Source organism: Henckelia pumila, unplaced genomic scaffold (assembly GCF_033568475.1).
Source record: "Henckelia pumila isolate YLH828 unplaced genomic scaffold, ASM3356847v2 CTG_525:::fragment_3, whole genome shotgun sequence".
Classification (NCBI taxonomy): domain Eukaryota; kingdom Viridiplantae; phylum Streptophyta; class Magnoliopsida; order Lamiales; family Gesneriaceae; genus Henckelia; species Henckelia pumila.
The window spans coordinates 3,790,485-3,818,413 of NW_027331857.1; the positions used below are offsets into that span (position 1 = coordinate 3,790,485).

The following is a 27,929-nucleotide window of genomic DNA, read 5'->3' on the forward strand; positions in this document are numbered from 1 at the left end:
ACGGATACTTGCAAAATCCAATTTCATAACCAATAATAATGTTATATTTCAATTCACACGTGCATGCAAATAAAACTATAATCAAAATATGATTATTAGATATTGTCAATCACGTGGTACACTAATGACTGTTGTCCATTGAATCAACAACAAGATCAAGCTAATTGCCGTGATTATATTATTTTATTTTTCGAATTAAATTATTTTGGCCTCTTTTTCACAAAAAAATATGCACTTTTTAGGCATATATATACATGTATAGTGAGTGAGGTTGAATGTGTATTATATAATAATGTTCAAAGAATTACAAATTCTCGATTAAATTGAGATTTGATTTCAATTGAATTGGGAGGGCCTTATCAACATCAGCACCCAGCAAAAATCCCCCTCCACTCCATTTTCTCCTGTGGTGCGAACACGTATATATATAATAATTATATTACGCATACATTTACGAATATTCGAATCAATTGCGGAGGCAAACTGCACTACACACAGGAGCTGCAGCGGTGATTGTGGTGGTGGCGGGAAATGGCGGGAAATGATTGGATAAACAGCTACCTGGAGGCGATTCTGGATGTGGGGCCGGGGCTGGGTGAGACGAAGTCGTCGTTGCTGCTGCGGGAGAGGGGGAGGTTTAGTCCCACGCGGTACTTCGTGGAGGAGGTGATCACGGGATTCGATGAGACCGATCTCCACCGAGCTTGGGCCCGAGTATGTGTGTTTTGGTGATGTGAGTTTGTGTTTTGTGCGTTTGATGTGTGTACATGTGCGTTTTCTTACTGTGTGAGTTTTTTTGTTCAGGCACAAGCGACACGGAGTCCGCAGGAGAGGAACACGAGGCTGGAGAATATGTGCTGGCGTATTTGGAATTTGGCTCGCCAGAAAAAACAGGTTTCGTTTTTTTTTCCCCTTATTCCAGGATTTTATTTTTTGAAGTTTTTCTTCCGAGTTTCATTTGTTTAGGTGATGACACGTCGATCACTGCTTGGGCAGGAAGTCTGAGTTAAAATTCTAGATGCGTATTTGAAGTGTTATGATGCGTGGGTCGCTTAATGATTGGAATCTAATAACATATCTATGTGTAATGGTAACAAGATTATTGCTTTATTGATTAATTTATTGGCTAAATGGCTCGCTCTTATCAACTGTATTGCTGCCTGTAAAATATTGGAAAATCGCGAAGAATGATGTGGTTTGCGGGCGAGTTATTCTGTTTGAGTCTATTTAATAAATTTTCCAGTAAGCACAAACCATCATGGCATGTTTTTGATAAGTCATAGAGAACCCATCCTTTTTGTTTATAGTTATGTTGTTACACGGGAAGTTCTGGAGTAATGGCAAGTGTTTTCAAATTGACCTGAGTGTTTTTGGATATATTCTCATTACACTCTGTTTTTTCACTGGCTAGCCTTGTTACAGATTGCTAGTAATGATATAAGTTGTTGGACAAGAGCATGTTAGATTTGCTAACAATAGTTAAAGTCTGTCTTTATTTGGTTATGCTTATTTTACGTTCTGATCAGTGTCATTTCCTAAGTGCATGCTGAATTCAGTTAATATGCATGCATACGTGAACTTCGTCCTATTTATCGTGCCCTTAATTGACGTGTGATACTTAAAAATGTTTATGCTCATATGAGCATGACAACTATGTGTATTCTAGCTCGAAATTCTATGTCTATCGACTTCTTTTATTCGTATTATAAAATATGTAATTGACATTAATTTGCTTCTACGTTGTGATTAATTTGTGGTTGCATCCTGGAACTTTTCTTTTCGCTTTTCCTTGTCCCTGAATGTGCTTTGATTGTGCATATGGTTCTTAAATGTGCATAAAGCTCACACCCAGTCATGGGGTGCAAAACAGTGCAATTTTTAAGTGAAGGACACGCCACATATCAAAAGCTTGAGACTAACACAAAAGGATTGTGAATCTAGGGAGAAATTCAGTCTATTCACCATTCGTATTTATTTGTACACTAATGAAATTTTGTGTGCTTCAATAATTTGCAGAAAACACAACGATGCTAATTGAGAAAATGTTCGTGATATATGTAGATTCTATACTATTGTATGTGAGTGGGCTTGCTTCTCAGCCGGCCTTTCTCCTAGGCTTCAAGGTGGCTTTAATGTGCCACGCGTCTTTAATAACCATGAAGTATGATATATTTTGCTTCATAGAACGCCAAAGTCTCGCCATTAATTTAATGCTCATGATTTGTTCGTTTGACTTATTATTCGTCTTTTTGACAATAATTGCTTTGATTTCTTCTTTACGTCAGCGATATTACAGATCATGTTACATACTTTTAATGCTTGGAGTATTAAAAATATTGTATGATTTCTTCTGTTCTATTTATCGAAACTTATTTATCTATCAATAGTGTAATTGAGTTGCCATTATTTCTTTAATTTTTGTAGCTTGAAAGCGAGGAGGCCCAGAGGATGAATAAACGCCGCCTTGAACGTGAAAGAGGTCGAAAGGAAGCGGTTGATGACATGTCAGAAGACTTGTCAGAGGGGGAGAAAGGAGATGCCGTTGGTGATCTTTCATCTCATGGAGAAAGCAATAGAGGTCGATTGCCAAGAATTAGTTCTGTTGACACTTTAGAGGCATGGGTTAATCAACAAAAGGGGAAACAGTTGTACATTGTATTGATTAGGTATGAAGTGAATCTGTGATATCTCATATTTCATATTGTGATTAAAAGGTGTTTGGTATTGATATCCTGTTTGTTCGCTTGTTATTTATTAATCTGGTATTTGATGACTTTTCTTGGTTTTGCGGGTATAGCCACTCTTAACTAAAATAAAGTTAGATAATCATTCTTCTGTTTCAGAATGATTATACTTGAGTATTGACTTTCTTGTACTGATGATTTTGTAAGATCGCCAGGAGGAACTCATATATTTGAACATGCAGAATTTATTATTTGAGGCCTCTGCCTAAAAATAAATATAGAACAATATAATATGCAACTTAATATGTGGTTGCTGACACAAGCATCTCCTGCAGCATTCATGGCTTGATACGTGGCGAAAACATGGAGCTTGGTCGTGATTCTGATACTGGCGGCCAGGTATGTATTATGTGCTGTTCCCAAGGAATTTTATGTCATTTTCATTTGTTAATGCCAGTGGTGCTTCAAAGATTCAGGGGTTGTTTCGTGATTTGCCAAACTTTTTCTCAGTTGATTCAATTAATGCTTTACTTTCCATTTGTTATATTTTCATCAGGTGAAGTATGTTGTTGAGCTGGCAAGGGCTTTAGGTTCGATGCCTGGTGTGTATCGTGTTGATTTACTCACTAGACAAGTATCATCACCAGAAGTAGACTGGAGCTACGGTGAACCCACAGAGATGCTTCCTCCACGAAATTCAGAAGGTTTGGTGAATGAAACAGGAGAGAGTAGTGGCGCTTACATCATTCGCATCCCTTTTGGACCTAAAGATAAATATATTCCAAAAGAACTTTTGTGGCCACATATCCCTGAATTTGTTGATGGTGCTCTTAACCACGTCATACAAATGTCCAAGGTTCTTGGTGAACAAATTGGTAATGAATATCCTGTTTGGCCTGTCGCAATTCATGGGCATTATGCAGATGCAGGTGACTCTGCTGCTCTTTTATCGGGTGCTTTGAACGTACCTATGATTTTAACTGGTCATTCATTGGGTCGCGATAAGCTGGAACAGCTTTTGAGACAGGGTCGATTGTCAAGGGACGAGATTAATTCTACCTTCAAAATAATGCGTAGAATAGAGGCGGAGGAGTTATCGCTTGACGCTTCTGAGATAGTCATTACTAGCACCAGACAAGAAATAGACGAGCAGTGGCGTTTGTACGATGGTTTTGATCCAATTCTAGAGCGTAAATTACGAGCGAGGATTAAGCGCAATGTGAGCTGCTATGGAAGATTCATGCCTCGCACGGCTGTAAGTACTGTAATTCCACTTCAGATCCCAAACTACCAGCATCTAATTTTTTTTTTTGCTGATCAAAATTTTATTTTAGACTGTTCTGTTGTTTTATCATAGTTTCTCCGTAAGTAAAATGCATGATAAATACTACCTTATGGCACTTGCTTTTTGAATGTGAATTTGTTATGTGTGCTCGTTGTCTCTGAACTTGTCTGAAACTCTTAGGTTTTTATGATTTACTAAAAGAGCGAGTTTCTACTCCCAGGTAATACCACCTGGAATGGAATTTAATCACATCACTCCTCATGATGGAGACATGGATACAGAAACAGAAGCAAGCGAAGGTGGCAAGTCTCCAGATCCACCTATTTGGGTTGAGGTTAGACTGATATATACTGCACAATCTGTTGCTAATAAGGCAGTACTTTTTGATTGATTTATTTTTTATAATTCATGAATTATTTAATACCTTAATTTGACCTCCCTCCTTTTTCATTTCTTAAGTTAATGCTAGTATCTGATACGGTGATGCATGCACAGATAATGCGCTTCCTTTCAAATCCAAGGAAGCCTATGATACTTGCACTCGCAAGGCCAGATCAAAAGAAAAACCTCACTACTTTGGTAAAAGCGTTTGGAGAATGTCGTCCTCTTAGGGAACTCGCTAACCTTGTAAGCTCCCACCCAAACACATTTTTGTGGAATGCTTTAACTCCATTGCATTGCTTAGTTGTACCTGTATTGCCGTTTTAATTTTTTTCCTTGTATTTTGCAGACATTAATAATGGGTAACCGTGACAATATTGATGAAATGTCAAGCTCTAATGCTTCAGTTCTTTTATCAATTCTTAAGATTATCGATAAGTATGATCTCTATGGTCAAGTGGCATATCCAAAACATCACAAGCAAGTTGAAGTTCCTGAAATCTATCGGCTAGCAGCAAAGACTAAGGTACTCTCATGTTTGTTTTGTAACTCAAGCAATATTCTTTGGTAAATCTAAGAATTGCGAATTAAACATGCATGATCCCAATTAGACCATTAAGCTAACGTATAAACTACTAAACAAGTAAATAAATCCACACTCTTTCTCAAAATACCAATCCATGCATGTTTTAGAAAAGACTGGAAAGTGGAACAGATCTAAGAACTTCCACATTAATTTCACAGTCAGTAACCTAGCTTTTGGTGTGCAACTGTACTTCGATGGCGCCGGAGGCGACTTTGGTAAATAATAACAGTATAGTAAAGGTTCGAATTTGACTCGTTGTAGTGCTATTGTAAGTTAGAATTGTTGAAGAATTTTATATTCATTCTCTTGAGTCTTGAATATATTACTCAACTGTTAATAATTGGTACAATGTTGATACAAATTTAACTTTTGGATTTGGTAAGCTAACACCCTTAGGTTTCCCTCTCAAACATAAGATGTTGAGATAGAATCTAATCTGTGGCCCATGGCCTACTCACATGTCTGCAATTCTAGGACTGGGCGAGTGAATAACTCGGCAATGTCAGTCCCTATATTACACTCTTGGCCATGTCAATGTTATTGGTTCAAATAGGGCCAAAATGTTTAAGATTGTGGTATCAAATTGGAAATGCAAATCCCTTGTGAATTTTCTGAGTACTTACGTAGTATATATTGCTTCAACTGGGAGGTATTTGTTTTTTCCGTGCATGCATGTGTGCCACCAATAACTGGGATGTGTATTGAAGTATAACATCTGCTGAAACTTTTAAGTGTTTCATATTTTTTTTGACAGGGCGTGTTCATTAATCCAGCTTTCATTGAGCCTTTTGGGCTTACTTTGATAGAGGTATGCCATGTGCTTCTGAAGACTTTAAACTTGTCAAATTCAAATTTATTCAAGTGACGATTTTGATCTCTCCACCATTAAACAGGCTGCAGCACATGGTTTGCCCATTGTTGCCACAAAAAATGGTGGCCCCGTTGACATTCACAGGGTATTTCAACTCTTTTTTCTTTGTTTATCATCTCAGAGATTTTGCGGACGATGTTTCGTCTCCTGAAGCTTACATATCTTAGTTTGTTATTTGGTATCTATCCTTATTGCAGGTTTTAGACAACGGTCTCCTTATTGATCCCCATGATCAACAGTCCATTGCTGATGCCCTTTTGAAGCTGGTTGCAGATAAGCATCTCTGGGCAAAATGCAGAGCGAATGGTTTAAAAAATATACATCTTTTTTCATGGCCAGAGCATTGTAAAACTTATCTCACTAAAATAGCAAGTTGCAAACCAAGGCAGCCTCGTTGGTTACAAAAAGATGATGATGACGAAAATTCAGAATCAGATTCACCAAGTGATTCCTTAAGAGATATACATGATATATCTTTGAACTTAAAGTTCTCATTTGACGGAGACAAGAATGGGAGCCGAGAAAATATGAATGACTCTCTAAACCCTGAAGTTCAAAAGAGTAAGCTAGAAAATGCTGTTTTGACATGGTCTAGAGGTTCTGTGAAGAGTGTGCAGAAATCTGGGACGATGGATAAGGGAAATCAGAACTCTGCAGGTGGTAAGTTCCCTTTATTGAGGAGGAGGAAATACATGTTCGTGATTGCTGTGGATTGCCATGAAGGTGATGGTCTTTCTGAATGTGTAAGAAAGATCTTTGCGGCTGTGGAGAAGGAAAGGACTGAAGGGTCAGTCGGGTTTATATTAAACACATCCTTTAATATTACGGAAACATATTCTTTTCTGATCTCAAATGGCTTTAACCCGACTGATTTTGACGCATTTATTTGCAATAGTGGCGGTGATCTTTATTATTCATCGTTTCACTCAGAAGAAAACCCTTTTGTAGTAGACTTGTATTATCATTCACATATTGAATACCGCTGGGGTGGTGAAGGTTTGAGAAAGACTTTAGTCCGATGGGCTTCTACAGCTGAGAAGAAGGGAGAAAGGGAAGAACATCATGTTGTTGAAGATGAAGAGACTTCAGCTGACTACTGTTATTCTTTCAAAGTTCAGGAGCCTGGAGTGGTAAACCAAAATTCCTTATTTTTCTATTTTTGTTGATGTATAGGGTATTGGAACTTACTGTATCAACGACTAGAAATATGCTGCAGCTCTTATTGTGTCCTTAAGTCCTCCGGATCCTGCCCTATTTCTTGACCTCATTAATTTTGCTGTTTTATTGCCTTTCATTACTATATCTCCATCATAGTAGGACATCAGATGCCATTTTAACAATGCCATTTGTCTTTCAGGTTCCCCCTGCTAAGGAGCTAAGAAAGTTATTGAGAATTCAAGCACTACGTTGTCATGTTATTTATTGTCGAAATGGATGTAAGATTAATGCGATTCCGGTCCTTGCTTCTCGTTCCCAAGCACTCCGGTAAAATTTTTAATTGGTGATGATTTTTTCTTGTGACATATGTGCTTGCAGCCATTAAATTATACATTTTAAATTTTACAGTGTCGTGCATTTGCTTGCCATTTCATTTATAATGTTGTAGTATATGCCATCCTAAGTCCTAAAAAAGTACCCTTGGATGAATACAATTTAATGCTTTGTTTCTTGAAGCTCGATCAGCGTCTCCTAGTACTCAAACTCCCACACTTACCACATGAGAGAAGTAATATGAAGATGGTTTTCTTCTTTCTTGCCTCAATCCATGCTCCTTACGATCAGACATTGTTTTGTTTGATCCATGACATAGTCATCAAAATTATTATAAGGTGATTTGGGAAGGCTTGACTGTACATCCATTTGAACAACTAAATGGAGATCTCATCATCTTCATATCTTTGACCTCTTCTTCGGTATGGCATTTTGCACATAACCATGTCATGAGTGGAATCATAATTCGACATGTAAAACTTGCTTTTCAGGTATTTATATCTTCGCTGGGGTATGGACCTGTCAAAGGTCGTGGTTTTTGTCGGGGAAAGTGGGGACAGTGACTATGAAGGATTGCTCGGAGGTGTTCACAAGTCCGTCGTGTTGAAAGGCGTTTGTAGTAGCACAAGCAACCAACTCCATGCGAACAGAAGCTACCCACTATCCGACGTCATCTTCTATGATAGCCCTAATATCATCAGCATGCCTGAAGGATATAGCAGCTCTGATCTCCGAGCCTCATTGGATGAGCTACGATTCCTCAAATTCTAATTTTTCACTCATGACTATAAGTGCATACTCGCCAAAAATAATGAATGATGAAGTTTTACGGTTTACATCCTGTTTGTTCACACTGCACAAACACAGTGATACGAGGTTGTGAAAGCATATAGTTTGGGACATAATTTACACACTGTACATACTTGAAACCTGATATGTGAAAAGTCTGTTTGATTGCTCAATATATTGAAGTGGTAACCAGGAAATCAGTCCAATATTTAAGTTTATGAAACCTCGATGCCTTTTGTTTACAGATTTCGTTATTTTATAAACCTATGACGCTGGCCGTCATGGCACAGCTCTTCAAGACAACAGGGAAGAATTCTATAATTCTCTCTTTTTGTCGTTGTGTTGTTTCTCGTGCGTGTTCTAGTGATTGTTATTAAAGCATACAATCGATTTTATGTGCATTGGTCTGTAGATGATTTTGATGGTGGAGCTAGCTTGCTAGCCTTCACCTAATTTACACTGTCATAAGTTCATACGACTATAATTATATTCGTACGCAATATTACGAGGGAGAGTTCAACTTCATTTATGGTCTGGTGGTATAAACATCTTTAAATATGAGATAAGCCTGATTTCATGGATAGCGAGAAAATTCAACCTCGTGTAATAAAATATAATTATCAAGGGAAGTTATTTTGCTGTATTTTTTAAGTGGAACCTTTCATTTATTTATTTATTTTTGTATATGTAAATCGATTATAAATTTATTTTTTTGGTTCGCTGGTTGATTGATCAAGTGGAGCCATGTTGGAGTGAGTTCATACACCCCCCTATATTTGCACTTGCATGGAGTGTTAGCAAGTCCAAGTTGTGGTTGTAAATTAGTTAACCATCAAGTGTCACACACTTAAAAGCACAATTTATTGTTCACAGCCTGAGTCTTAGCTAGGAATTAGGTGGCAGTGGGTCTATATATTATTTTGTTGCATGTTAGCTTCGTTGTATATACATTTATTTTGTCCCTTTACACACACACATTATTATTATTATTTTTTGACAGGATTATATATATATATATATTTTGAAAGGGGATTATTATTATTATTACTATTATAATGATTATTATAATTACTGTTATTGTTATTGCAACATTGAGATTGTTATTGCAACATTGAGATGGGATGGGGATTATTATGCTTTTAGACGGAGTTTTTCCTTCTTCTTTCTTCTTTTTTTTTTCTTTGTATGCATTTACTGCCAACTCTGGCATACATATGAATTAACGAAGTTCAATTCATGGCTCTGTTCCCTAAAAAACTAAAAGAAAAAAATTCAAGGCTCTGTTTGGACTATTTATACAGAAATACAGAATAGATGGAGGGGATGCACACGTCTCTAAAGAGTTCACTTTATGGGGAATAGGGATGTAGTAAATGCTTGTCGTTAATTTTATATATTAAAATAAAAATATATTAGATTAAATATTACTTTATATATTTATTATATATATCACATCTTTCTTTTCTTTTTTTTTTTTGAACAAATATATCACATCTTTCTATTGCCGGGTAATGATCATTAAGTGGTGAAAAATCTAATCCATGTAAATTAGCAATTTTATCATGAATCTAATTCTAATCGGAGAATATCTTCTTTTTATTTGCCAAGTAAAACGTATGACCGATTTATTTTATGTCACCAAGTTATATCTTTCTTCTTCTTTTTTATTTTCTTTTTAATGATAAAGAACCCACGACCCAGTTTTCGAGTTTATGTTGCATAAAAGTTTAATATATATACAATAACTTGCAAAATACAAATCACACACGCCATGTAAATCTGCTCAACATTGACCCAAATTTCACATTCCAGTTACCCTCAGGGGCATGTTATACACAATCAGATGGAATGAATCGGGTTCGAGTATAATTTTATGCGTCCATTCTCATATTCATTATTATATTCAACTTCATATTCATCCATCCACATTCTCGTTTCGTCGGATATTCAACTCTCATCTACATTTTCATAGTCGTTGGAGGATCGGATATCCATACTCTACCCAAATAGTTCTATTCGGATCGGATATCGGATCCTCCATCGGGTTCGGTGGAAAATATCATCCATAGTTATTAAAAAAATATTTCTTGAAATATTTCATGTAAAAAAGTAGGTAAATTTACTTTAAATCCCTAGACCCAAACTTAAATTTATATCCAGTCCTTGTCAGAAAAATATGTTATTAAACTCCCTAATCCACATAAAACTTTTTTTTTTGCACTTCCTGAGCTTACATGTTTTTTCTCGGATGAAAGTCGGTACAAAACATTGAAAATAAGATACAAATTTATGATATTTGAGTATCAACAGTTTCAAATCTGGTATTAATGAATAATTTTTAGTACTCAAACATGCATACAAGTATTGATATTAATGACACATTTATATTTTTTGAATGAAAATCGATACAAAAAACATTATAAATATGATACTAATATATGATATTAGTGTACCAAATGTGTTAAGAGCTAGTAAAAATATATGATTTTTGAGTACTCAAACAAATGCCGGAAGTTTTGATATTAGTAAATTTGTTCATATTTTACACTCAAAATATTATCTTTTGTATCAGATCTGCATCATTAAGTGCTCGAATATCATATATTAGTATCACATTTTCAATGTTTTGTACTAACTTTCACCCGTGAAAAGATATGTGAGTCCAGGGAGTGCAGATTTTTATTTTATTTTTTGATCAGAGAGTTTAAACACAAATTTTTTCTAGCAGAGACTGATCACACATTCAAGTTTGGATTCAGGGATTTAAATGAATTTACCCAAAAAGATTTTATAATAATTTTACATTATGGATTTACGCATAATCAATTGCAATTTGCGATATATCTTTGTACACGCAATTAATTATGATACGTATGCCCAATCGGAATCAAATTATACGGCTTTAACTATCCATTACGTGCGCATTTATTGAACAAACAATAGATGTTCCAAATGTTATCGCTACTATCATTATCATTATCATTATCACAACAATAATAATCAAAGTTAGGATTTAAATTCTGAAAAATCTTTTGCTTTGGTGAAGATTTAAGACAATCACTAGCGCTCTTAATTTAAAAATAAATTTTACAAAATTATTCATTCTTATTAATTCTTTCACATTTTTATTATATTAAGAATTTTTAAAAAAAGATATATACGGTTGACGTGCAAGTAGTAAGTTCTTTTGTAAACTATTACTTGGGCAATATTATCGTATGAATGAATGATGTTTTATCTTTAAAAAAAAAAGAATAGCGTATTTACATGGAAAACATTTGGTTTAATGTTGAGTATACTACACCTATTACATAGTATAATAAAATAATACGACTTTGATACAAGTAATATTAAAATTTAATTAAAGGTTGATTTTTAATTTGTAGTTTCTTATGAGCAACATTTTGTCCATTTATACATATATTAATATTAATTAATTACAACCTAATTCGTAGTTTGAATATTTAATTTGAAAGGAACAAAGATACTTTAACATTTAATTTGCTTAACTCCCACCAACAAAATGGTTTGGAAAAATACCCCAAATTCCTAACTACCAAGCAAATTGCAATACTCAACACTATATACTTTTCTAGATTGATATAGACACCGGACAAATTAAATACTTGAAAAAAATATTTCTAACTTGTCTTTTCTTTCAATATAAAGGCCTCTTATAATTTTAATTTCTTAGTTTTTTTTATTATGCAGTCTCTTAAATATATCGATATATATATAGACGAAATCGAATATATCAGTATAAACTAAAATCTCATCATCAAATTGAATTTCCCTACTTTGCTTTTACATATAATATCGTCATTAGAGATAAAAATATGATATGTCGACTCAAACTTGATGTTTATTAAAGTATATAACGAACTTGAACGACTTAAAAATTGATTCAATCTCAAAATTAACCACCAAATAGCCTCTTCGATTATTTATTTATTTATTTATTTTGGTTTTAATGCGGTGAATTTGTCTTTTTATGCAACGATAATTTACCCATACCAAAGGGGTACGTGTTTGTTTAATTGTTTTAGTCGTATAATGTTATAATCTTATAATCCAAGATAGTAAAAGCACCGAGTGCGTGTTGTCATGGTACAAGATACTCGTGATTTATACACTTTTATGTATAATAATGTTATTATTTTTTAAAAGGATTTTACTTTTAAAATATATTAAATTTTTCTTAAACTCTCATTAAATTGATATCCAAATCGGAACTAAAATCTTATTATTTATTTTTTCAAAAAATAGAGCTAGCTATCATATAATTTGTCTTTAGAAAAATATACATACTCCCTATAAAGAACATTAAAAATCAATACATATTTGCCAATCAAATAAATATTTTAGAAACAAAAACTTCCTACAAAATAGTATTACAAATCAATTTTGTAAGACATGTATTCTATTTGATTTTATTAATAAAAAAAATACTATTTTTTCATTATAAATACTATAGAGACACCTGCTCATACTTTACGTATAAGAATCTTAATTTAATAATAATTTACGGCCTAGATAGCCTAAAACTTAAACCAAAAATGAATAAATAAATACATAAACTATATTATATTTATAAATGACCAGGTGAAGGGGTGCGTGCGCAACAAGCACTAATGTGAAGGGGCGAGTGTGCTGATTTTTTAAAAGGTTAGAGTTGAAAATATCTATTAAAATTTCATAGGGTAAAAATGTGCATTTTTAATATTTCACAGGGGTGGTTGATGCAAATAACTCATAAATAAATACATAAACTATGTTATATTTATAAATGATCACTGCAAAATAAGAAATGATGCATGATGGGTAGCATTAAATGGAGAAGTTATTGATAACCTAACCAAATGTGCACAAAACCTAACTGTACAACATTAAATTCCAGCAAAGTATGAGCCTTCCAAAATAAATGCTCTTCTGTTTGCACAGTCGCTTGCTACCATACCGTTCACACTTTTCTTCTCTGAGTTTCCATATGAAAAGGGTCCCTATTTATCTCTTCAAATCAAGAAAACTTGTATTATGGTAAGTAGCAGTAAAGGGTCTGTTCGGAAGAGGAAAATTAAAGGGATGGATCAAGAAAAAGATGGAAAACTTTGCACGCCAGAGAAGAATAGTGTCAGCAAGAAAATGATTTGTTGCAAAGATTCCAAAGGGGAAAAATATAATCTTTTATCCTATCATGAGCTGCCGGAGTATATGAAGGATAATGAGTATATATTGAATTATTATAGATCTGATTGGCCTCTGAAACAGGCCTTTTTCAGTGTATTTCGGTGGCATAATGAGACATTGAATGTGTGGACGTGAGTAAAGTTCTTTTCTTCGGATCATACTATGTTTCAAGATAAAGTTGAGATCTTGAAATCATGTTTGTTTGTTTTCTTGCAGGCATTTGCTTGGGTTCTTGTTGTTTTTGGGATTGACAGTGGCAAATGTGAAGGACGTGCCTCAGGTTGCAGATTTCTTCACAGTATTTTCTGGGTAATTTCAAGATTTTTTTCCCCTTTATTTTCTCATATATGTATTTTCAGTTCAAAATTAGAACTTTGTGGCAGGAGGTGTATGATTGAATATTTAATTTCTGTGGTTCATAAAAAAAACATAATTTAAAATTTTTTAGACATATTTTGATTTTTTGCTTGCAACAAGTTTGGAGAGTGGGTCAAAAGGGAGGATTTTGGTGGAAGGAGGCGACCGGGTAGGGATTACTCAAAAGACTATGAAATTTGAATTTTTAGAAGATGAAAGGACATTAATTCTTTTTTATATTAGCCTTTGTTAAAAATATTGCCACTTTTTGTTTTTGTTTTTTAAAATTTGTCCCATTTGGGTTCATATTCAAAGTTGAGAGTGCCTGGAAAATTTTGTCTTTCTTTCTGACCATGATTTTATTATTAATTTCTTGCAAAAGTAAATCACATGGAAATATAAGAGAAATTGATGCAGAGCAGTTATTAGCTGTCTGTTATTAATCAATTCAATGATAGAAAAGGACATTTAACTATGATCTGTCAACTGTCACCCACTTTTTTTTTTAAAGTTGACTTGTCAGCTGTTGGTTTTTTCTCTGTACATGCTGTTTATGTTACCATAAACTCTCTCTTCCGTCACCTACTAAAATCCAAAATGCATTAAAAATACAAATGATAAATAAATAAAAAAACTTAAAACCCAATGTAATTTTTTATTGGAAGAGGTTTATGCTAACATACCACTTGAAGTGCTGCTGCATCAAAATCTTTGATATTTCTGTCTAGTTTTACTTTCTAATAATTGATAAAAGAAAATGGGAGTTTTGATCTCTTGAACACGGCCTCATGTAACGTTTTGTACGTATCGTTGTTTAAGTGTCCAGGAGATCAAACCTCGATAAAAGGGCACTCTTGAGGTGAAATATATTGATTCCGAACCAATTTAATTTCGATTCAGACAAAAATGCAAATTAACGTTTCGACAATTGAAGCGAAGGAAATAATGCGTATCGCTCTGTTTTACAGGCAATACCCATCAGCAAATATATCCAAGAATATCACCCTGGTGAGTTCCCCTCATTCAAGTACCAAAGTCCTCAAGTTTCTTTAAATTTTCAATGACGAAAATGAGAATTCGAATGCTTCCCGTTTCAGGGGCCGACAAAATTGATCGACCTGAAGCAAGAATCGCATTTGAAAATCGACAGGACCTCGCCCGAAACCGTGGCCACGAACTGGCCATTCTACGTGTATTTGAGCGGTTCCATGTTCTGTCTCCTCTCAAGTAGCATATGCCATCTCTTCTGTTGCCACTCACACCACCTTAACTTACTGCTACTACAAATGGATTATGTCGGTATAACCGTCATGATAATCACGTCCTATTTCCCCGCGATGTACTACATTTTTCAGTGCACCCCACATTGGCAAATCGTTTACCTGACAGGTATCACGATCGTCGGAATCTGCACCATCGTAACCTTGCTCTCTCCGGCCTTCTCGACTGGGAAATACCGCTCTTTTCGAGCTATGCTTTTCGTATCTATGGGATTGATTGGTTTGATACCCGCGGTCCATGCTGTCGTCGTGAATTGGGACGATCCCCACCGTAATGTCACGTTGGCGTATGAGTCTGTCATGGCTTTATCGTATTTGACCGGGACGATGTTTTACGTTTGCCGGGTTCCTGAGCGGTGGAAGCCGGGGTTCTTCGACCTCGCGGGGCATAGTCATCAAATCTTCCATGTGTTTGTTGTGTTGGGGGCATTAGCACATTATGGTGCTGCACAATTGTTCTTGAGATATCGTGGTCAGATGGGGTGTGACAAATAGGTTGGTATTCACATGTATTTTCTCATCGCATGTGTTCAGATTATTGCCAAATGAAGCATATTATTTATATATGTAGATGAATGGCATATGCTTACAATAGAATTTTGTATTCACTGAAATTATGAAATATTTAGGTGGGCGTTAAGGTCCCATATTTATGATTGAATAAATAATGTATCGATTATTAGTTTTTTTTAAAAAATAATGATGATGACATGATGTATTCATTATTTCGTGACTTGCGAAGTTAAATGTGAATATATTATGGCTGTACACGTATTAAATAGATCATAATTTTAATGGCAATAGAACACCAGTGGAGCCATACTAGTTACATAGTTGAAAATGGTATGAACCAAAATTCATGAAAACAACTTGCGATCGCGAATGGATTAACAGGAGGGGGCGGAGAAATACTAATCTCTTTACAATGCGTACTAAAATCTCAATCATAGATTGATTCCAAAAAACAATAAAATAATCTCAATCAAAGAAACATATTTTTTTGTCTAAATATCTCCCAAAATCCACTAATTAAAATTGTCTAAACTCTAAACCCTAAAATATCGATCACAGTATCCTATTATTTTGTACAAAAGCGACATGGCCCAAAATCCTCTCATGTCACCTTGGATCTCATGTAAACCCTGTATGTAATCCAAGTGATTTAATGAATCGAATTACATAACAGGTTTTGTTTGTTCCCTGAATATGAAGAACCCGATTGAGTGATTCATATGGAAAAAATAGTTTACCGTATTAGCCCTACTAGCCTTGTAATATCAGAGCAGACTTTTTCAAAACCTCGATTATTCGTATCACGTGCAACACCACTATAAAACTGCCTAAAGTGCCAAGTAAATTTTTTAAAGCTGGATTTTTTAAAGGCTTAGATTTTTATAATAAAGAAAACAAAAATACATTAGGTTGTAAGTTATACCTGAAATGAAAGTTCACCGATCAGTCCAAATACTGATTATTGGTTTGTATTTAGAACATTTAACATAAATATTTTAAGGATTTGAAATCTATATTGTCACTAAACCCTAGTTGGGAGTATGATGGAGTATGGACTGACTATCAGTGATGATCCTCCTAAAGGCTAAAAAACATACACCAACTGAAGCAAAAGTTGATAATGAATAAGCAAATGTAAATGTTAACATTGAAAAACATATAATAATTAAAATGCTGGCATCTACAAGAGTAATGTTTTTTGTGTTTGCTTAATAATCTCAAGAACTCATGCCCCTCTATGATTCAATTGAATCCCGACAAAGCCTACATTTGAATCAACACTAAGTCTCGAAACCTAGATATGGGAACCTTTGTAACCAAAATTATGACACGTCACTAAAAAAAAAACTACCACAAAAACTAAGAATCGGAAATAAAAGTATTATTCTTTCAGATGAACAATTTTATGTTACAAATTCTCCTTTCAAAAGGATTGACAACTTACCTGCTAATGCAGTGCTTATCCTTGTCCTCAACATAACCGAGGCTCTTTTAAGGAACATAAGGCTGCTTCAAGACAAAGTCATTCGGAGGCCGGAGTTACCAATGAAAACAACAGAATTCTCCATCAAGAAGAGCCATTCAGTTTTAAACCCCCGGAGAGGAACCGAATTCCTCTATGTTGTTTCAATTTGGCAAGAGCTTCTTGTGTTTTGCCGCACTTTAGATCCACATAAATCGCCGTAACAATAGCCTGGGTAGCATTCGGTGTTTCAGATAAAGCTTTCATCACAAAGTGTTGGGCTCGTTCAAGATCCCCCATCAACACACAACTGACGGCAAAGTTCGCACAACAAATTCCACGAGCCTCTTCAGGACTGGCAAACACAGATAGTTTGGAGTCACTTCCTGAAGAGCCAGTAACAGGAACCCCTGACAAACCATTCGAGTCCTCATTGTCAAGCTCCTTTTCCATTGTCAGTTTTTCACAGTCCTCTTGGCTGTATGGAAGCGCCACATTATTTCCAGCAGACACATACGCCTTCAAATAGTCAGCAGCTTCCTTCAGCTTATTTAGCAAGCACAATGCCTCAGCTACATACATAAGCCCAAGAAACACGTATATTTTTGAGCAATCGGGGAGTCTCAACAAAGACTTTGCTGTCGACAGGGCTTTCAATGGATTTCCGAGTCCCAGCTCCACATATGCCAAATCTGCGAGCACTGCTTGCTTTATCATCCTATTCTCCTTCATACAAAAGTCCTCGTATTCGGGAATAGAATTTTGCAACGACGTAATTAGATTGTTCCCTACTCTTTGTTCTTTCACTTCACCATTTGAATTGATCTGGCTCGTGGGAGATGACAAATTAGATGCCTTGGGATCGCTACCTGTGCTATTCTTGTTATTTGTACTCTGCAGTGGTGACGTTTCTGTTGATTCACTTTCCTCTGAACTAGGAGTTGAACCAAATCTAGAACTTTTCGACTCCATTGAATCCAACAAATGCACAGAATTGACCAAACACTGTCGGGCAAGAGGCAATGAGAGACCAGGCTGTCTGCCATCAATTGGAAACAAATCATCCTTTCCGATAAATTCAACTTGGTCATCTTGTGAAGCCCGATAACCCAGAGCAAGTTGCCTCCATTTCCCCTTTCCAATGACATTAACTCTAATATCAGATCTGCCGTTCAAGGAAGGACTAGATTTTATCAATCCCTTTTCTAAGGCCATCAGACAGCACTCGGCAATCCGCAGCCACAAAAGAGGTCGATTGTAAAAAATTAAGCTAGCGGTTTGGAAACAGCGGGCAGCATGGAAAGGTCTACCACATGTCAAGGAATACACACCACAATTATATGTTATCAGAAGCGATTTATCCTGAGACAAAGTTACGAGTTTTGGAGGTTTTTCCTTCCTTACAAGCAAGCTGTTATTTAGGGCTTTAGAAAAGAAAAAACCTGAGGTGTGATGCTTCCCAAGTCGATAATAGATGCACCCAAGATTATTGTAGTACAAGTCAGATATTCCAGTTTCAGAGTGGTTATTTGATGCGAGTAAAAGCTTGATTGCTTTGCGATGGTTCCCACGAGCATATTCAAGCTGTGACTTCAAATAGAGGGCCATGGGATAATCTTTGCCACGAGCTATGTTCATAGCCATCTTAACTTCACGTTTGGCTGCCTTCAGGTTCCGGGTGAGAAGCAGAAAACGAACTTTGTAAAGATACAACTTAAGCCTTAAATCAACAGCTGACAGGGACTCAACAGCTTGGCTCCTCAAGAGATCGTTAGAAGGTGGGATGCCAGGTCTTTGAAGGTTTCGGCCACTAATGTCAAGAGAAGATAATAACTGCAATGATTCATCTTCAAGTGCTTCCTCTGCCAACGTGCCAATCAAAGAATTCTCCAGTGCATTTGAAGTGTCAGCAGAATCGGAATGAAAAGCATCAGAAATAGTTGAGTTGCTGGGAATTGAAGCAGATTTTGTTGCTGACAAAGGTTGCTGCTGTGCAGAGAGGCTGCTGTCTACTTGATTGGTCAAGCTACTGACACAGAAAACCTTCTCAATGTAGCCTATCACATCCTGAAATAATAATTCTTATTTGACCCGTATCTAAAAGACATGATAAAGAGTTGAAGAATTAAACAATAGTAAATCTTATGCCATGGATATATGCAAATAACTGGTGATACACCTTAACAGTGACTATACTTATCGCGCTATAACTTCAACCAGTCCTCATCACTCAAATTACAGTATTAAAAGATTTACATAAGAAAAGAACCCATCAGAAATAGTAGAAGAGATCTCATATACCAAGCTCATACCAAAACTGCATCGAATAAGAAGAAGCAAGAGTTAATTCTAACAGGAATAAAAGGTGCAAGCTGTCAAAGAGAAACAACTTTAACCCCAAACACTTTGGTCATCTAAGACTTCTAAGCCATATGCTCTCACAAGGATAACTTTAGCCCACTGCCCCCAACATATGTTTTAGGATTTTAAGCCAACAATATGAAATATAAGGTGAAATAAAAGGTCAATACTCCGCACCTATGTGATAGTGCAAATAATCAAAACTTATAAATGAAAAGCAAAAGCTATCCTGAATCAATCAGAATATCTAATGCAGGTTCTGGATGCTACTTCATTGTGAATTTATACATTTTCTAATGTGTGTAAAGTTGAAATGACCCGAACAGAGTGCTCAATCTTAAATTTCTATGAGAATCATTCCTTAGAAAGACTGAGAGCCAGATAATTACTCTCATTGAGTCACTATTTAATATAAAAACAACTAGAAATATTTCCAAATCGTCGTAAGGTTTTTATTGCTACATACACACACACACACGTATATATATAAACAAATATGTCCACTTCTTCCATGACTGATTACGGTTTCTGAGCTAAATCACATCGAAGGTAGTAGCCTCTGGTACTAAAAAGATTTTTGAAAACGCTAATAATAATTCGCGAAGTTTGTTTTTCCCATGTTCATTAGGGACAGAAGTTTCAAATACTCGGATCATACACAATCATATGTTGCTCCAATTCATTCGGAAACTAGTATCAAGCAGAAAATTCATAAAAAGTTTTTACCACCATTCTTAAAACCCTTCTTTGACATTAATAAATTTAAAGAATATTTATATATGGACTTAGCAGGTCTTTTATCATTTTTCGAAACATGGAATAAGATCCTGTGGTCAACATAAACTTTAATCTAGATTTATAATAGTGAAATTTGGCATTCAACTATTTAAAAAAAAACTGCAAATCTCTGTGTTTACCATGAGCCATGATCGCCCCATTATAAGAGCATCCAAAGAATAAACTCAAATTCATACAGGTAAGATGAGGGGAAACGCCAACTATTGTAGCATAAACCTCCAAAAATGTCACAAGAAGTGCTGCTTTGAACATTAAGAAAAATATCTCAATATCGAAAAGCAATTCTGTCCATAGTTAAGAGATTCAAACAGCAATTTCGCATGTACACACATGCTGGCCAGGTATTTTAATTTCCATCAGGGTTGACCACTTGCAGTTTGATGCAGAATACAACAGACACAATGTTTTTCGGATAAAAAAAATGATAATATTATCTGTTCCTTGAGAAAGAACTATTGGAACTAAAGGGATACTCAAATTTAGACAAAAGAAAGTAAAATAACCTCCGCTGGAGAATACCACATCCATTTTGAGATAGATTGTACTTACAGCTGATCTTGATGCATGCTGAGAAAGTAATGCAACATCCAGCAACAAAAGGCAAATACGAAGTGCAGTTCCCTGTATACAGTGACAGTTACTCAGTTAGCCAATTGGTTTTAATCAGAATTCACAAACAAGAAACATCATTCCATGGAATACATAATACTTGCTTACCTCATCAATTGGTTCAATGTTCTGATATAAAGTGTCCAAACATGAGAATGATTTTGGATATTCATGAAGATGGAACCAGACAACTGCCTGCAATAAGAATAAAAAATGCAAACTGGGGGATTAAGGGGGGAAAGTAAACACCAAATTACGTAATTAACTGTGCCAAATTACATGAAACATACCATGTTGAACATTGCCACCGAGGTATCAAATTCATCACCACGAACAACAGGGGAACCAGAAACCTGATGCACCACATTGTTAGTTCCCCTCATGTTAGCAGTTGTCTCTTTGCTTCCGGTGTGTCGGCCAACCTCTAGGTGTTCTCTAGATGCACAAGCAAGGTCTTCATTTTGTTTCTAGATAGGGGAAAGGAAATCCAGTTTAAGAATAAGTGAAACTTCGTACTAAAAATTAGGAATAAAACATAAAATGGGAATTGATATGGCAAGCAATCCTATGCTTACAAAGGGTAACACTGAAAATTTTGCAACTGCTAACTGCATTACAAATCACTTAGTATTGCCTAGACCAAAAAAACAAGAGGTGAAGGTAATAATTAGAGGAGGTTGCATGCAAAGCTTATAATTAATTGGAAAATTTTAATGGCTTTCGGAACGAAAAGGCAGCCTTTCCTTCTTCCTTATGCATCCTGTCTGCTAAAAAATGCAAAACGAACAATGAAAACAATTACTTTTTATTTACTTGAAGCATTCATTTATGTCATTATCATCCCAGCAACACGCAGACATAATATTTATTTCTCGGGTACTCATTCGATTAGAAAAATTTGTACGTAGGAAGATGAATAAAGTTCCTACATAAATAAAAAGAGTGGGAAAGCACCATCTAAGCACAAACCTTGATGTTTTCAAGCGCTTGAAGAAGTCTTTTAGGATTTGAACAACCATCTTGAATGTTCTCCACAATTGCTATATTATGAAGAATCTAAAATGGAAAATCAATTAAGAAAAGATACATCAATAAGACAGCAATTGCAAATGAGATAACAGACAGAGCATTCATTTTACCACAATTCATCCTGACAAATTCTGCTCACAGAAACTAACTTTAATCGGTAGTTTCAATGTTTTGAAACCAACAACTGAAACAGACTTGCCGACCAATAGTTCTAATGTGAAATTCTTTCTTATTCAACTTGATTGTTTAACAACTTACCGAGACTAGTCAAGTTAGTCAAGCTCATGCATCAAAACTTTCATGTTCCTTCACCATTTCCTTTTAAAAAACAAATCTCAGTCCAAGTTAAATGTTTCAATTTCTTATTATTTATTAAGCATGACATGTTTGACTGATCACAAATATGTATTCCTCACACAGCATTATCTCAATATGCTTGTGCGATTTGAGGGATAACTTGATGAAATACAAAACCTAAAACAACACTGAAGAATGTCCAGAAAAAGAACGACCATTCAAACAACTGAAATGATTAAAAAGAACACAAGGAATAAGACCTAGTTGGGCCACTGTACTCATATGAAAATTTACCTCAATAATGTCCTACCTTCAGAACTAAAGCTTTCAGATTCAGCGTTGTGACAAAACATGCTAAAGTTTACCTCTTATTTTCATATATTCCATAAACCCCCCTCTCTGGCCTTCTATTCTTCATTGTGTAAAGGCGTGGATGATGATAAGTCAATAACCAGCATTGCTTTATATGAAACAGTGCGATCCTTTTTGTAGCACAATCCTTTTGGTGATGAACATGCGGAAATTTGCCTAAGGTCTTACATAAATTTTTGCACCCCACCCCCCTCACTTCACATGTTAGTTTTCCACTTTTCCTGAGGGAAGAGAAAAAGAAGGAAGTATTTTGTTGAGAAGTGTCACTTTCTCCATATAATATGACCCTCTTGGAATATGAGAAATGCCAAGCTACAGGAGGACGTTCATACTATCCAAGTCCCGAGACTTGGAGAAGGCAACAAATAGAGACTGACACAAAATGGAGTTGATGGAAAACTTGAGTGAGACATTTATATGTATAATAAACTCCAACTGCCCCAGTTTTTGGCCTTCACAGATCTTCCTAGTAAGATATTTAATTATTGTTTGGGAGGAAAAAGAAAAGAATGAAGCCAGGTCACTAATCATTATTGCATTACCAATGAAAAAAATAAATCAAAAAATTGAACAAAACGCCAGCCTAAGTCATTTGATTAGCAAAATAAAGTACTCCAGGGAAGCTCGGGAGAACCAATTTATTTACAATAAATAACAAAGATGTGGGAAAAAGAAGGAATATAAAATAATGCTATAAGATCATGGCTTCAGAAAATGTCGATCAGTTCCACCAATTTATTGGATGCCTAAGAACATGATGGTTCGACAAAACAGCTGGCAAAACTAGAACTCAATTCCCATTTCCAGAACCAAGAGAAGTCAAAAATTACAAGAAACAGTTCAACAACTTTCGAACAAAAGATTAATCTAGAGAAACACCAAGGATCTCATACCTTTGTACTCATACAGGAAACGCCTTATTTTATTAAACATACATCCACGTATTTTGGTATCAAATATGAACGTAAAAAAATGGAAGACAGCAATGCTACGGCGTAATCATATAATTCGCCGTGAAACCACAAACAGCCCAGCCTGAAGTTTACCCATGGGTCACCACAACATGAATCTCGAATAAGGCATCGGTATCTCAAAATAAAATGATACTAATCCAATGACAAACTCGAAATTTTTGAAATCATCAGCAAAGGCAACGGATATTAAAAACGGAAAAAAAAAGAAAAAAAAAAAAGCAAAAGAAACTTGTCAATTCATCATGAGCTATACACACTTCCATTTACGCCAGCCAATTCGCTATCCTGATAACTCTAGTGATATCAGAAAATATAACTAAAATAATCGAAATTATAGATAAAACCATAAATCTAAATTTCATTGAACTAAAACATGTTATTACCCACCTTCGGATCGCGCTCCTTCTTCTGCGACAGCTGATTCAAAATCCTCAAACAATCTACGTATTTCCCAGCCTGAAAGAGCAAAGCAGCTTCCTTCGCAAGACCCGCAGCCACAGACAAAGCACTGTCGTTCTCCGCTACCGGGGCCAACGGCGACGCATCTCTGTTAGGAGAGGGCAATGGCACCGAATTTGAATCCATGACTTCACAGATCGATTCAATTGGACCCTGAAACGGCACTACAATGCACCGCAGATAGAAGGAACCACCTGAGTTGCCCCCTTCACAGAAATCCTTCAAATTCGAATTCAAATCTAAGATTTCAATTGGAATGGGAGAGAGTATTCGATAGAGAGAATGAGCTGAGTAGAATCCTAAACCCTAGCTAGCTACACCAATTTCAGCAAGAGAAATAAGAAAGAGAGGTTGATAATATAAATACGCATAATTTGTTTGTGTGATATTTATGCGACTAGTGAACTTATATACAATTGGACTTGAGTGGGAATTTCATTTCATTTACAAAATAATCACTCAAAGTTATTATTTTATTAATTATACGTAGTATACAAAAAAAATTAACAAACATTAATCCCTAAAAATCCGGGAAATCATCATCATCATCGTGTAAAATTTCTTTTTTTAAAAATTATTTTTTTATATATTTGATGAACGATGGTCTTGGGGTTCGATTTTCCTATAAATTAATATCTTCTCGTACAAGCTTATCGTACAAAAATCACTTGATAAAATTTATGTGTCTAATTTGTCATTAAAAAAAACAAAACAAAACAAAACACATACACGAACACACATTGATCATATAACAATACTATTTATTAAATTTAAACATCGTTCACTAACTAATTTGGTGTGATGGTAAACTTTTTGTTAATTTCAAAACACCCTTTAACCATCTAATTACATATACTAATTTTTTTTCTTTACAGTTAATTTTCACTATCATTTCAATTTCAAAATTTATTAACTTTCATTTTTTTAAAAAAAAAAACTAGTTTATTCTCTAACATTTTTCTGAACACACGCATCTCATATGCGATGATATGCTAGTGTGTGTATATATATGTGTGTATATGTGTGTGAAATATTTTATATTTAGAACAAATTTTGTGAAGATTCTGGGTATTATTTGGGCACAAAAGTGTTGGGCAGGGCTTTGGGTATGTACAATTTGTATTGGGCCATTGGTATAGGTAATTAGTTTCAATCTTAAACTATTAATGGGTTGGCCCAACTGTCAGTGAAAAACTCGCAATTTATAAACTGACATGACTCGTGAGATACATATTGCATAGACACTAGTTCATGGGAATTGGGTTGTGTGGCGGAGCCAGGATTTTTTGTTTATCCGGGCTAAAATTTTAAGCTTTCGAATATTTTAATATTTTCAATTGAGCTACCCGGGCTAATACCAAATTAATCCAAAAATTTTAAAAATTTATATACAAAAATCTGAAAAAAAATTCGGGTCACCCGGGCTACATAGTGTGGCTCCGCTCATGTGTCGTGTGAACGAATGATATATTTTTGTAAAATTCGATATATATATATTTAAGATTATTGTGTATTATAATAATGTACGTATATGCTTTGTGACTTGTGTTTACCTAAAAAAATTAATTATGTCAAAAATATCATCGGTAATTATTGATCCATAAAAATATTGTATATAATATTATGATTTAGACTATACCTATATTTTATTAGTTTTTTTTCTATGATTTATTTTATCATTAATAACATTATCAAGCTAGAAATATTGTATATAATATTTTGATTTAGATATAACTATATTTTTTATTTTTTTGCTATGCTTTATTTTCTCATTTAATAATAACATCGTGGGGAAGCAAGGTTTGAATACCTAATATTATTAGGATATCTCATTTAAGAATGGAATGTAGGTAGCATCGATATCATGCATGCAATGTTTATGTCATGAAATGTTGGAATTTTTCGATAGTAAACCTTAAAACATTATATATATCATTGTTATAATTAAAAAATTGTTTCTAAAAATTATCAAACTAACATAATATATAGTAGTTATAAATTTCTATGCATTTGCTTTCCATGTCGATTAATAATATACCATTAGAAAAGTCAATTTACAAACAATTCTTATTTCATTAGCATTTAATATCATTCAAAATTTCTCAAAAGGTAGTTAAAACTTATAGCTTATAGCTCATTTGCCATCAGGATTAGAAGCTCAATTATCGGACGAGGATGAAAAAGAAAAATTAATTTATACATTCGAAATGATTGAAGTACTAATTTTCTTTTTCGAAATATGATCAGATTAGTCCAAATATGATCAAGATTGATGGTAGGGGAAGAATTTTAAATAAAAAGAATTAACTATGTGCATCATATGTTAAAAGCTTAAATATTCCAAATCAAAATTGAACTCAAGGTATTGTTAAAAGAAGAGTAACTATTTGTATCACTCGTATCAAATTTGGAAAGTGAGCTGGAAATTGCCAATGGAATTCGTTGGTACCAAAGAAACACATGTGCAATTGTACGCCAAATGCAAACAAAAATTGTACGACTCTGCGAAGCTCACGTGAATAGCCAAGACAAAAGTTTTTTTTACAAATATTTTTTAAAAAATTAAAAAATAAATCCCCCCAACGTTACATGATTTAACCATACACGTGTTTATATAATTGTTTTTTTTTTCCTTTATCTACTTAAATTGGAACCATTTATTTATTTATTTTTAAAAAATAAACAATATAGAAGTTTGTACTTATTTTTAACTAGGGATTTTTTTTATTATTTTTATTTAATTAGTTAGGATGATTACAATCGATGGGTAAGATAATCACTGAATTAAGTTTTTTTTTTTTTTTTGGGTTTTAGATTGAAGACTTTATTTTATTATTTCGAAAGTACTGATGTTTGTTTGTATGTTGTGATTGTGAATAAGGAGTGAGTAGGACACAAAGCTATATTAAAAAAGAGACCGAGGCTAGTTTTTGGGAATGCAAATATCTCATGGGAGTATTGTCTGTATTGAGTATGGAGGTGGAAGTTTGAAGATAAAAATAAAAGTTACGTTTTTTTATAAATTAAATTAAATTAAATTAAATTATAAGTTTTTTTTTGGATTGAGAAACGAATATTCTCTAGTCTCACACCAGATTCGTCCGTTTTCTGAGCTATAGTCGGTAGGCCGAAATTCAATTTTGCTATATTTGTTTATGTTATCATGTTTTTGTTTTTTTATTTAATTTTTCAATATCGTACGTCAAGGGTACATAATCGAAACAAGTACTAAATGAATTTCTCTCTCACAAGATTGATGAGGTTTGCACTTTGTACCTAGATCGTTTACACAGATTAGTAGATTACTATTATTTTAAAAGACAAATATTCATTTTGGTGCATGAACTATTGATAAATTGTCAAATTGATACATGAACTATTGTAAACGGTTTAATTGGTACATGATTAAATTAAAAGGTCAAGTTTACCCTTAATCTAAATTGCTATTAAGTCCAATTAATATTAGTAAAATTTGATTAGGTACATATTTTAATTTTCAAAGTTATTTATTGATTAATTTTAAAAATATCATATTTATTTAAAATTATATCATGATAAATGATTCTCAAGTCAAATTATACAACAACAAATATTATAATATATTAATGAAAATATAATAAAATAAATATATATAACTGGAGCTCATTAATCTTGTTTTGAAACTATTGAAAAAAACATAATCACCATTTTTGTTTTTCAAAATTTAGTATTGTTATGTTGGTAATTCAAAAAAAAAAAAATGTTCAACATTAAAGATTTATGTCATGACAAAACAAATCTAATAAAAAAAATCGTAATTATTGTCTCAATTTACGCTATTCTAATGACCTAAAATTTCTACACCTGATTTAATATTTTTTTAATTTTGTATTTTTAATCGTGCTTAAATTTAAAAATAAATAAATATTTATTTGTTATATTTTTATCTGTATTAAATATATTTTAATCGTGTATATGATTTATTTATTGAGTGTAGATTTATTAATATATAATTTCAATTTTTTTTCAAAAAAAGTGGATAATTATTTAATATAGATAGAAAAAATATCATTTGATTATATATTTAATAATATTTTAAAATTATATTATATTTGAATAAATAATTTATTAATAATTAAAATATAAATATATTATAAAAATAGTA

At 34.0% G+C, this 27,929-nt stretch overlaps 3 protein-coding genes across 4 annotated transcripts; 2 read left to right on the forward strand and 1 right to left on the reverse strand.

Moving 5' to 3' along the window:
• Positions 1–305: 305 nt before the first annotated feature.
• On the forward strand, positions 306–8,321 carry LOC140873020 (probable sucrose-phosphate synthase). Of its 2 annotated transcripts, XM_073275981.1 has the most exons (13): positions 306–714; positions 805–894; positions 2,425–2,666; positions 3,020–3,083; positions 3,241–3,939; positions 4,190–4,303; positions 4,465–4,596; positions 4,700–4,876; positions 5,691–5,744; positions 5,830–5,892; positions 6,005–6,937; positions 7,165–7,292; positions 7,790–8,320. In XM_073275981.1, the coding sequence occupies exons 1-13, from the start codon at positions 532–534 to the stop codon at positions 8,067–8,069; spliced, it is 3,159 nt and encodes a 1,052-aa protein (XP_073132082.1). In that variant the 5' UTR covers positions 306–531; the 3' UTR covers positions 8,070–8,320. The 2 variants fall into 2 exon arrangements, with proteins under 2 accessions (XP_073132082.1, XP_073132084.1); XM_073275983.1 differs by lacking the exons at positions 306–714; positions 805–894 and adding an exon at positions 922–1,090 and having other exon boundaries at positions 7,790–8,321.
• Positions 8,322–12,950: 4,629 nt separating this feature from the next.
• On the forward strand, positions 12,951–15,625 carry LOC140873265 (heptahelical transmembrane protein 1). The gene is made up of 4 exons (XM_073276346.1): positions 12,951–13,405; positions 13,491–13,583; positions 14,600–14,639; positions 14,729–15,625. The coding sequence occupies exons 1-4, from the start codon at positions 13,122–13,124 to the stop codon at positions 15,404–15,406; spliced, it is 1,095 nt and encodes a 364-aa protein (XP_073132447.1). The 5' UTR covers positions 12,951–13,121; the 3' UTR covers positions 15,407–15,625.
• Positions 15,626–16,762: 1,137 nt separating this feature from the next.
• Positions 16,763–24,144, reverse strand: LOC140873017 (uncharacterized). The gene is made up of 6 exons (XM_073275979.1): positions 23,714–24,144; positions 21,624–21,710; positions 20,945–21,121; positions 20,763–20,849; positions 20,595–20,666; positions 16,763–18,953 (listed from the first exon to the last, which is right to left on the reverse strand). The coding sequence occupies exons 1-6, from the start codon at positions 23,909–23,911 to the stop codon at positions 16,992–16,994; spliced, it is 2,583 nt and encodes an 860-aa protein (XP_073132080.1). The 5' UTR covers positions 23,912–24,144; the 3' UTR covers positions 16,763–16,991.
• Positions 24,145–27,929: the final 3,785 nt, after the last annotated feature.

What these genes read in the sequence shown, in the direction of transcription:
- LOC140873020 (XM_073275981.1), top strand. Translation starts at nt 532, where the DNA reads ATGGCGGGAAATGATTGGATAAACAGCTACCTGGAGGCGATTCTGGAT. An exon ending in TCCACCGAGCTTGGGCCCGA is followed by an intron (nt 715 to 804) that starts GTATGTGTGTTT and finishes TTTTTTGTTCAG; the next exon opens with GCACAAGCGACACGGAGTCC. An exon ending in GATTCATGCCTCGCACGGCT is followed by an intron (nt 3,940 to 4,189) that starts GTAAGTACTGTA and finishes TTCTACTCCCAG; the next exon opens with GTAATACCACCTGGAATGGA.
- LOC140873265 (XM_073276346.1), top strand. Translation starts at nt 13,122, where the DNA reads ATGGTAAGTAGCAGTAAAGGGTCTGTTCGGAAGAGGAAAATTAAAGGG. An exon ending in GAGACATTGAATGTGTGGAC is followed by an intron (nt 13,406 to 13,490) that starts GTGAGTAAAGTT and finishes GTTTTCTTGCAG; the next exon opens with GCATTTGCTTGGGTTCTTGT. An exon ending in TTCTTCACAGTATTTTCTGG is followed by an intron (nt 13,584 to 14,599) that starts GTAATTTCAAGA and finishes TCTGTTTTACAG; the next exon opens with GCAATACCCATCAGCAAATA.
- LOC140873017 (XM_073275979.1), bottom strand. Translation starts at nt 23,911, where the DNA reads ATGGATTCAAATTCGGTGCCATTGCCCTCTCCTAACAGAGATGCGTCG. An exon ending in AGAAGGAGCGCGATCCGAAG is followed by an intron (nt 21,711 to 23,713) that starts GTGGGTAATAAC and finishes TTTCCATTTTAG; the next exon opens with ATTCTTCATAATATAGCAAT. An exon ending in AGCATGCATCAAGATCAGCT is followed by an intron (nt 18,954 to 20,594) that starts GTAAGTACAATC and finishes TTATTATTTCAG; the next exon opens with GATGTGATAGGCTACATTGA.